The following is an 11,380-nucleotide window of genomic DNA, read 5'->3' as shown; positions in this document are numbered from 1 at the left end:
GCTATTCATGTACATCATATAAATTTAATATACTTTACTTTTATTGTTTTCACTTAAGGATCAAACAGCCAACCTGTTGCACAAATCGTATTGCATTGACCTGGATATTCCTTACATAGGTTTGGATTGCATGGAGAGATTATAAAACCATGTGAGCTGAAGTGCTCAAGTCAAATAAGTAAAAGGTATTCTGTTAAGCCAAAATTAAAACCACAAACATAGAAAACTGCTAGGACTAACACCAGACTGAAAGATTTGTCAACAAATTATGCTGCTATATGGGAACAGCACCACATGCATCACCTATGGGGCATGAATGCCATATAGCAGCACTAGTTACGAAAAAAGTTAAATTATAAATGAAAATAGTTATAACAAGAAACTAAGCTTAATAACAGAAGTACAGAAATGGGTAATACATGAAAAATACAGGAAATGCTGGAAATTACAGAGCAGTTGATACCTGCCATCTGGCCAGTGCAGAAAGCATCGAAGTGCTCAACATCAATTTAATTTAACGTAGTAGGAATAACATCTGTGGAATACAATAAAACAATTAAAAGAAGAGGAAAACAATGTTTAAGTACTGTGTGTTTGAGAACTGTGCATAAAGACCTTCAGACAAAGAATGACAGTATATCAAAAAGTAGGAAATGCAGTTTCAAGCCATTAAAGAAATTTTTATTTCACATTTGTAGCTGTTCAGTAAGAATGAGACCATCATTAATAGGCATATGCTTAAAATATTTAAGTTCTTCAAGTATATCATGTCTATAACCTTTCCTTTCTTTATGGATGATAGTGACTGCATTGCTCCCTTGGGTTTGAGGCCTGTAATAAGCAAATGATCTGCAAAGGGTGTATTATGCACATTAGTACTCTTTCTTCTGAATAAATTCTCTTTACATCTAATACCCATAGGTCTTCTGAGTAGAACTGCATAATAAACCAGACAAGTGTCATAGGTTATTTTATAGATACCTGAACGGAAACTGGAGATTTCAAAGTGTGAATTAGAATTTTCTGAAAACCTACCCATCTTTATATAGGAGGTGCACATTGTGCTGTTTTCATATAGTAGTGATCAGTTGACAAATCTTTCAGTCTGTCATCATTTCTAGCAGTTTACTATGCTTTTATTCTTAATGTTGTCTTTAAAAGATAACTTCTACAAATTTGACTTGAGCACTTCAGCTCATTTAGTTTCACTGCCTCTCCGTGCAATGTAAACCTATGTAAGTAATATCCATTCTGTTTTTAATACACTACCTAAGCATTTGGGAATGTTTGTTTATCCTCCTATGTTGATTAAAAAAGCTTTTGTAGGTAACTATAACTTATTCTGATGAAGATACCCATAGTCAGTATTAGAACCAGGTCCATGTAATAAAATTTGTGCAACTGGTTAGCTGTTTTTATCATACTATTTTTTGACCAAAATAAGACTACATGTCAGATATTTTAAACTGAACACGTTCATAAATGTATTGAAGGCTGTGAGGATGTTGTCTATTAAAACAGCTTATAATTTGTTTTTAAAACAGCAGTATTCTAAATTTACAAGTAGTCCACACCAACTTTCTCTAGTTTTATATGTATGAGTGTCAGTATTATTTTAAATTTTTAATTGACTATTAACACAAGTCTCACACAGAAGCAAATGTCTTATTAGGCTGTTAGTAGTATAACTAAAATTTTAAATAGTTACCAACTTGAAACTCAAGAATATAACCAAAGTCTTACAGTTACAGCGTACCACTGTGTAATAACCATATTTCTACTTCATATGAGGTTATTTGATAGAAACATACAATCTCAGCTATCTTCCTAATGATCATGTCAACAAAACCACCCAATAGAAGTTATCATTTTGAACACCCAGGAACTGGAATATTTAGTTTTAGGTATTTAGCTTTTGCTGTTCCCTGTTCTTATTGACAGTGGTGGCTCATCAGTATACATTCTGGGTGTTCGCAAATTTTTAGATTCTGATAAATTTGAGATAGTGAAAATAATAGCTTCTGCTGTATAACACTTACGCTTATCAAAAAGTTTATAATAATAATAACAAAAGTAATAATAATAATTATAATAATAATAAGATGCATAACCTATGTTACAAAAGAAAGAATTTTTGTGCAATTCTGTTGTTTTGTACATAATTAAGTGTAGTTTAGGCCAATAACAAAATAATGTGTAAGCTTTTGCAACTCTCCACTTTGAATTTTTGTGTAAGTGGGAGTTTTCATCTTTTCCATTTTTTGAACAAATGTATAAGATACCTAACAGATGTATTAGTCCACGAATTCACTTCTGGGCAGAAAATCAGATATTCTAATGCTGCATCCACACAGAAACTTGTGCTAACTGTACACTTCCTTGTTTATGTTTGTAGTCACACTTATCTGATTTCATCACTCTGTCAGTCAAAGGATCTGTTCTCAGAGGCCCTAGTTCCCTGGAACCTAACTTTTCCTGGTACTTTACTTTTCTGTTCCCAGAATGAGATTTTCACTCTGCAGCAGTTCATGCACTGATATGAAACTTCCTGGCAGATGAAAGCAGTGTGCTGGACCAAGATTCAACCTCAGAGTCTTTTCTTACATGAGGAAGTGCTCTACCGACTGAGCTACCCAATCATAACTCACGACCCATCTCACAGCCTTGCTTTCCATTAGCATTTAAAATAGAGTCAATGTAGTTCATGTTTACACTGCACATGAAAGCCAATTCCTGCACAGTAAATAACCAACCCCAAACACAAAGTGCCTTTTGTGGAAGTGATTAAACTCAAGTAGCAATGTCTACCTACATCATCACTTGACTAGAAATCAAATGAGGCACTGAAATCCATAAGGGCCTAAAGCACACTACCATTGATCCCACATTTAAAGTAAATATCAGAGAAACCAGTGATACTGCTTTTCATGAATTTTCATATACACAGTGTGAGCATACAGCACAGATAAACCTGACTCACCATAAAATCAACAGATTTCAGAAGCATGAATAAATACTACAATCTCACAATGGACAGTGATGTACTTTAGCCCATTAATATTCTCAGCGACTCCAATGGAATACTATATGATAAAATTCATAACTTAATATACTACTACTCATTCAGAAACCCACAAAACAGGTTTATTGTCTGTATAACTTAAGCTTATACTGAGATCTTATCTAATATTACTACTGTATATTGTGAGTGAATTAGTGTACCTGACAAATATGCTATCATTTAGCAAGACTTATGCCGGGCAAATGGGGATAAAAATCTCCCACAGTGTGCTACCAACTGGTGGTACTGATGTAAACTTCTAGTTGAGTAGCAAGGGCTAGCTGTGCACATTGTGAACCGTGCACATTGTTTATCAAATCGATATGTATTTGGCCCGTAAGGCAATTATGTCATGAGAGCTGTGCATCCTTGAAATGTGCACAACTGCAGGTGTGCTCACAACCTTGATGCCAAGTTTAACAGAGTGTAGAGGAGCAGCAGCACGTTGGATTTAAGTGCCATATGTTTTAGATTACAGCATCTACATTATGTTTAACAGTATTCAAAGAAACATAATCAATAGATTTGCAAGGAGTCAAAAGTTAGGGTGCCCATGTGCTCTTGTGCTCTTACACAGCAGCTACCAGTGCTTATTGATAATTTTGTGTTCTGACTAGTTCATATCAGAATGAAATGTGTTTTTCTAAGTTAATAGATTTATATCCTTGCACAACAGCATGGGCACAGGGAGTTAAACAGCAGTTCCCAGTGATATTTGCAAAACTATACTGCACAATGCTTAACTATACAGAACATCTTCTATGACAATATCAGAGGCTCTTGCAGTCTGGGATGAACCCAATGTAGGGCCATGGTGATGGTGCAGCTAGCATCTATAATGAGGAAATGCCTTTGGTCCAGCCCATATACAACCCACAGGATGCAGGCATAATGTTGGTAGTTTAAGTGGCTGGCTACAGAAATAAGAAAACAACTTACAAAATAAATAGCCAATTATAACTTCTAAAAATTAATTTATCATTCGTTGGTTTATTTCCCTTAACTTCTGTTATGTTACTTGTACTGTCACCAGAAAGAACCGTATTTGAATTGTCAGTGTAACATGAGTGGTGTTTTATATGTGTCAAAAACAGGACAATATCCAAACTCAACCTCAAAGATAAACAAGCAGTAGTTTGGTCCCAGTCAGTGGCTGTCAATTTGCAATACCTATTGTGAGGTGTATAGTTTATGAGTTGAGACACTACAGAATTATGAGCTATCCGTAGTTTCATTCCCTGCATGAAAAAGGAATACTTCTGCCTCCAATCCAGACCAGACATCTGTCTGATGCACATTCACAGACGCTATCATCATTCATAAATTTAGTACAAGAATTTTTCTGCATGGTATCAAGGAGTGATTATGCCACCACAGAAAGGAAATTATCCTTCAGAATTGAAAACCATTTTTCACGGAGAACCCCAATGTTTGGTATTATGTTGCATTCCATTTCTGTTTTATATAAATGATCTACTGCTTAATAATGACTGTAGCTCATAGTTATTTATAGATGACACTCGTATAATAATTGGAAGTAACAGTACTGACAGAGTTGTATAAAGGTAAAATATCATCCTAAAATGAAGAGAGAGCATTGATCAATATAACAAAAGAAGCTGTCATTCCGTTAAAGATAGGGAGTCTCCAGGGAAATATAGAACCTGCAACAAATTACTGAAATATAGAAGATATCCACTAACTGAACAACTAACCAAGCTGGTTTATAATGTTATAACTGGTAATGAAATTCCAAGAGAATGGAGAACTAGTATTTGAATTCTCATGTACAAAAAAGAAGATAAGAAATACCCATACAGCTGTTGAAGAATAAATCTATCAAGTTCAGTTCTTAAACTCATAACAAAAAAAAAAAAAAAAAAAAGAAATAAAATAAGAAGCATTACCACCCTTACAGAGGAGTAGAATGGTTTTAGATATGATATGTCATGCACAGGTGCATTATTCACTCATGGGCAGGTAGTGGAGAAGTCCATTGAATACATTATACCAGCTCATCTTTGTTTTATTGATTTTCAGAATGCTTTCAGTAGGATTCGGTTAACAGATGTGGTAAAACTGCTCTACAATTTAATAAAAGCAATTGAAGATATTTATTCCACTAACCACATCCAGGCAAAAATTGGTTCCAGGTTTACTAGCTGCACAGCAGTTAATAGTAGTATTAGACAAGGTGACTCTTTGAGCCTGCTACTTTCTGATATAGTCATGGATGAGGTGATAAAGAAGGTATTGGCTGGCAGTCACTATGGAATGGTGGGCAAAGAAATAAAAATTATTTGTTTTGCTGACAATGTAGTTCTGCTGGCAAACCGTGAAGATAATCTGCAAAAACTTTAACATACACTTAAAGTGACAGCAAAAAACCTAAATATGGTCATATCCTCTCAAAAACCAAATGTATGACCACATCTCTAGAACAAACTAGATGCATCCTCGAAGTGGCTGTAAAAATTATTCCACAGGTAATAACATTTAAATATCTTGGTATTAAACTGGCCAGAAGTGGAAATTATGAAAAGGAAGTCAGAGCACAAGTAACCAAAGCAAATAATGTGGCAGATTTTTTAAATGATACTACTTGGAAAAACAGGAATATAGGAAAAGCTGCAAAGGTAAGAATACACAAAACAATAGTGAGACCAGTTATGACATACACAACTGAGACAAGACCAGATACATCCTGAACAAAAAGACTTTTCGAAACTATGGAAATGAAAGTTCTGTGAAGGATTACAGAAAAGACTGCAAGATACAGAGAGATGTGAAAGGATTAGAAAAGGATGTAAAGTGGGCTCCATTAACTGGTGGGTACATAAGATAAAGCATAGTCAGGATGGATGAACAGAAGATGTCAAATATCATAAGAAATAAATTACCAGTTGGTAAAAGAAATATTGGCCATTCACTAAAAGCTGCAGTGGCAACCTCAGGGTAGACTGAGGGATGCTGAAGGAAAGCCCTTTAGCCTAGGAAGAAAGGCATCTACGTTATGCAAACTCTCATAAGTACAACACAAAAATTATATAACAGATTTAATACAAATGGGTTAAAAATAAAAATGGGAAAAACGCAGTTAATGCAGATCAAACCAAACCAAACAAAGTTAAATGATGGAGAAATTCATCACAAAAACCAGGACTGAAACTAGTTGTGTCAAATTTTTAAGAATGGAAATTAATAAAAATTGATCATGGGCAAATAAATGGAACAGCCTGGAATTTGCAATAATGATAGCATACAATGCTAATAGCATCAACATATGGCAAGCAGTGTATCACAGCAACTTCTAAACAGTAATAGGTTAGAGAATTATATTTTGGGGTAGCTCAAACCATCTCTCTTGAATAATGAAATCATTTAAACTATCCACAATGAGAAGTGAAGAATATCATATCATCCACATCTAAACATTTATGTTTATCTGTGAACTGATTTAACTTTGTGCATAGTACCATGATGTATTTGTAGCAAATCAATTTCAACATGTTTACAACATGAGGCATCAAAATAATTTTATATCACCCATACATCATTTTAATTTTTATGGTCACATTCTACAGTATGTACATCTACACCTATACTCTGCAAATCACCATGAGGTGCATGGCAGAGTGTACATCCCACTGTACCAGTTATTTGGGTTTCTTCCCTTTCCATTGATGTTTAGAGGTCGGGAAGAACAATTATTTGAAATCCTCTGTGCGTACAGTAATTATTGTAATCTTATTCACATGATCACTAAGTGAGCTATATGTGAGGGATTGTAGTATATTTCTTGAGTCATCATTTAGAGCTGGTTCCTGAAACATTGTTAATAGATTTTTGAAGGGTAAGTTGCATATTTCTTCCAGAGCTTCCAGTTCAGTTCCTTCAATATCTCTGTGACACTCTCCCCTGGATTAAACAAACCTGTGACCATCATTCTGCCCTTCTCTGTATACATTCAGTTTCCCCTTTTAGTCCTATTTGGTACAGGTCCCACACACTTGAGCAGTAGTCTATAAATTGTGGCTTGGGTTATTTGTAAGCAATCTCCTTTGTAGACTGACTGCATTTCCCCTGTATGCTATCAATAAACCAAAATTTAACACCTGCTTTACCCATGACTGAGCCAATGTGATCATTCTATTTCATATCCCTACAAACCAGGTATATGTATGAGTTGGTGAATTCTGACAGTGGCTCACTGATATTATTGTTGTAGGATTCTATGCTTTTTTGTTTTGTGAAGTGCCCAATTTTACATTTCTGAACAATTAAAGCAAGCTGCAAATTTTGCACTGATTTGAAACCTTAACAAGATCTGACTGAGTATTTATGCAGCTTCTTTCTGATAGTACTTCATTATATATATCTGCATCATCTGCAAAAAGGCTGATGTTATTATTAATATTGTCTGGAAGGTCATTAATATACAACATTAACAGCAAGGGTCCCAACATGCTTCCCCGGGTCACATCTGAAGTTACTTGTTCATCTGATGAAGACTTTCCATCAAAGATAACATGTTGTGTCCTCCCTACCAAAAAGTTCTCAATCCAGTCACAAATTTCACTTGATATCCCTTATGATGATACTTTGACAATAGGCGTAGGTATGGTACTTAGTCCAATGCTTTTCAGATATCAACAAATACTGCATCTACCTGACTGCCTTGATCCAAAGCTTTTAGTATGTCCTGTGAGAAAAGTGCAAGTTGGGTTTCACATGCTCGATGTGTATGGAATCCATGCTGGTTGGCATTGAGGATGTCATTCTGTTCAATTTACCTTGTTATGTTTGAGCTCAGAATATGTTATAAGATTCTAAAACAAACCAATGTAAAGGATAGTGGATGACAGTTTTGTGGATCACTTCTACTACCCTTCTTGCAGACATATGACTTTTGCTTTTTTTCCCAATAACTGGTCATGGTTTTTTCTTCAAGGAATATGTAATAGTTTATAGGTAGAAGAGGGGCTAATAAATTCAGTATAGAATCTGAAGGGGTGCCATCAGGCCCTGGAGCTTTGTTCAGTTTAACAATTTCAGCTGTTTCTCAACACCACTGACATTAATACTTGTTGCATTCACCTTTTCACTGGTACAAAGATTAAATTGGGGCAATTATCTTGCATTTTCCATTGTAAAGGAACATTTGGAAATAGAATTAAGCATTTTAGCTTTTGCCCTGCTACTTTCAGTTTCAGTTCCTGTCTCATTTGCAAGGGACTGGACAGTAACTTTGGTGCCACTAGCAGCCTTTACATACAACTAGAATTTCTTTGGGTTCTGTGAAAAATCATTTCACAATATTCTGCTTTGGTAATCGTTGAAGGCATCATGCTTTGCTCTCCTGACAGCCAGACATGTTTCATTCAGCATCCCTCTATCTTTAACCCTACACTTTATTTTACACCTATTATGCAGTAATCTCTGATTCCTTACAAGTTTCTTTACAGTGACAGTACACCAGGTAGGTTCCCTCGCATTATGAACTGTTCTGCTGAGTACATATCTATCCAGTGCATGGTCAACTATTCTTTTAAATTACATCATAGTTTCTCTACATGCTCCTGCCCTGTGTTGAAAGTTTTGAGTTCCTTATTGACAAATGACTTTACTAATTTTTTATCTAGTTTACTGAACACACACACACAGGCGACAGACGTACGACAGCTGTCAAATGATATCTGCCAATCCGACGGAATCACCCCCCACAATGACTACTCTGTTGCAGACCTACTTAGCAAACATGTTTTCAGACGGCTGCAACGTGGAAATGGTACATTTCCGGACATACGTTGTTATGCAAAATATTAGGTATTGTATTGTATGTTAACCGGGGACTTAGAAACGACAGAGAGGCTCTGTCCCCGCCGCAGCCGCAGTGGTCCACAGCCCCATGACGACTACCGCAGTCCACTGCACCCCTCTGCCACGCAACACTGAACCACATTATATATATATATATATATATATATATATATATATATATATATATATATATATATATATATATATATACACACACAAAGATGATGTAACTTACCAAACGAAAGCGTTGGCATGTTGATAGACACACAAACACACACAAAATTCGAGCTTTCGCAATCAACGGTTGCTTCATCATCCGTTGGTTGTGGAAGCTTGAATTTTGTGTGTGTGTTTGTGTTTGTTTGTGTGTCTATCAACATGCCAACGCTTTAGTTTGGTAAGTTACATCATCTTTGCTTTTAGATACATTTTTCCCACATGGAATGTTTCCCTTTATTTTTTATATATATATATATATATAATAGAAGGAAACATTCCGTGCGGAAAAAATATATTTAAAAACAAAGATGATGTGACTTACCATACGAAAGCGCTGGCAGGTCGATAGAAACACAAACAAATACATACATACACACAAAATTCTAGCTTTAGCAAGCAATGGTTGCTTCGTCAGGAAAGAGGGAAGGAGAGGGAAAGACGAAAGGATGTGGGTTTTAAGGGAGAGGGTAAGGAGTCATTCCAATCCCGGGAGCGGAAAGACTTACCTTAGGGGGAAAAAAGGACAGGTATACACTCACACACACACACATATCCATCCGCACATACACAGACACAAGCAGACATTTGTAAAGGCAAAGAGTTTGGGCAGAGATGTCAGTCGAGGCGGAAGTACAGAGGAAAAGATGTTGTTGAAAGACAGGTGAGGTATGAGCGGCGGCAACTTGAAATTAGCGGAGGTTGAGGCCTGGCGGATAATGAGAAGAGAGGCTATACTGAAGGGCAAGTTCCCATCTCCAGAGTTCTGACAGGTTGGTTATAGTGGGAAGTATCCAGATATCCTGGACAGTGTAACACTGTGCCAAGATGTGCTGCCCGTGCACCAAGGCATGTTTAGCCACAGGGTGATCCTCATTACCAACAAACACTGTCTGCCTGTGTCCATTCATGTGAATGGACAGTTTGTTGCTGGTCATTCCCACATAGAAAGCTTCACAGTGTAGGCAGGTCAGTTGGTGAATCACGTGGGTGCTTTCACACGTGGCTCTGCCTTTGATCGTGTACACCTTCCGGGTTACAGGACTGGAGTAGGTGGTGGTGGGAGGGTGCATTGGACAGGTTTTACACCGGGGGCGGTTACAAGGGTAGGAGCCAGAGGGTAAGGAAGGTGGTTTAGGGATTTCATAGGGATGAACTAAGAGGTTACGAAGGTTAGGTGGACGGCAGAAAGACACTCTTGGTGGAGTGGGGAGGATTTCATGAAGGATGGATCTCATTTCAGGGCAGGATTTGAGGAAGTCATATCCCTGCTGGAGAGCCACATTCAGAGTCTGATCCAGTCCCAGAAAGTATCCTGTCACAAGTGGGGCACTTTTGTGGTTCTTCTGTGGGAGGTTCTGGGTTTGAGGGGACAAGGAAGTGGCTCTGGTTATTTGCTTCTGTACCAGGTCGGGAGGGTAGTTGTGGGATGTGAAAGCTGTTTTCAAGTTGTTGGTGTAATGGTTTAGGGATTCCGGACTGGAGCAGATTCGTTTGCCATGAAGACCTAGGCTGTAGGGTAGTGACTGTTTGATGTGGAATGGGTGGTAGCTGTCATAATGGAGGTACTGTTGCTTGTTGGTGGGTTTGATGTGGACGGATGTGTGATGCTGGCCAGTGGACAGATGGAGGTCAATGTCAAGGAAAGTGGCATGGGATCTGGAGTAGGACCAGGTGAATCTGATGGAACAAAAGGAGTTGAGGTTGGAGAGGAAATTCTGGAGTTCTTCTTCACTGTGAGTCCAGATGATGAAGATCACCTGCCACCCTACCTAAATCCTCTTTCCTCATTACCTTAGCCAGCTTCATCCTGGCCCACAACTTCTTCACTTTTGAAGGCCAGACATACCAACAATTAAAGGGAACAGCCATGGGTACCAGGATAACCCTCTCGTACGCCAACCTATTCATGGGTCGCTTAGAGGAAGCCTTCTTGGTTACCCAGGCCTGCCAACCCAAAGTTTGGTACAGATTTATTGATGACATCTTCATCATTTGGACTCACAGTGAAGAAGAACTCCAGAATTTCCTCTCCAACCTCAACTTCTTTGGTTCCATCAGATTCACCTGGTCCTACTCCAAATCCCATGCCACTTTCCTTGACGTTGACCTCCATCTGTACAATGGCCAGCTTCACACGTCCGTCCACATCAAACCCACCAACAAGCAACAGTACCTCCATTATGACAGCTGCCACCCATTCCACATCAAACAGTCACTACCCTACAGCCTAGGTCTTCATGGCAAACGAATCTGCTCCAGTCCGGAATCCCTAAACCATTA

The 11,380-nt window shown here is 37.7% G+C and overlaps 1 protein-coding gene across 1 annotated transcript; it reads left to right on the top strand.

Annotated features, from left to right (window-relative positions):
* The first annotated feature begins 5,005 nt into the window (after positions 1-5,005).
* Positions 5,006-5,422, top strand: LOC124580844. The gene has a single exon (XM_047131286.1). The coding sequence runs from the start codon at positions 5,006-5,008 to the stop codon at positions 5,420-5,422; it is 417 nt and encodes a 138-aa protein (XP_046987242.1).
* The last annotated feature ends 5,958 nt before the right edge of the window (positions 5,423-11,380 follow it).

This window comes from Schistocerca americana, unplaced genomic scaffold (assembly GCF_021461395.2).
Source record: "Schistocerca americana isolate TAMUIC-IGC-003095 unplaced genomic scaffold, iqSchAmer2.1 HiC_scaffold_36, whole genome shotgun sequence".
Lineage (NCBI taxonomy): Eukaryota > Metazoa > Arthropoda > Insecta > Orthoptera > Acrididae > Schistocerca > Schistocerca americana.
The sequence above is the reverse complement of the archived record's forward strand: the minus strand, read 5'-3'. Positions and strand labels throughout refer to the sequence as shown.

Coding starts and splice junctions, on each gene's coding strand:
- LOC124580844 (XM_047131286.1), top strand. CDS start 5,006: ATGTCATGCACAGGTGCATTATTCACTCATGGGCAGGTAGTGGAGAAG.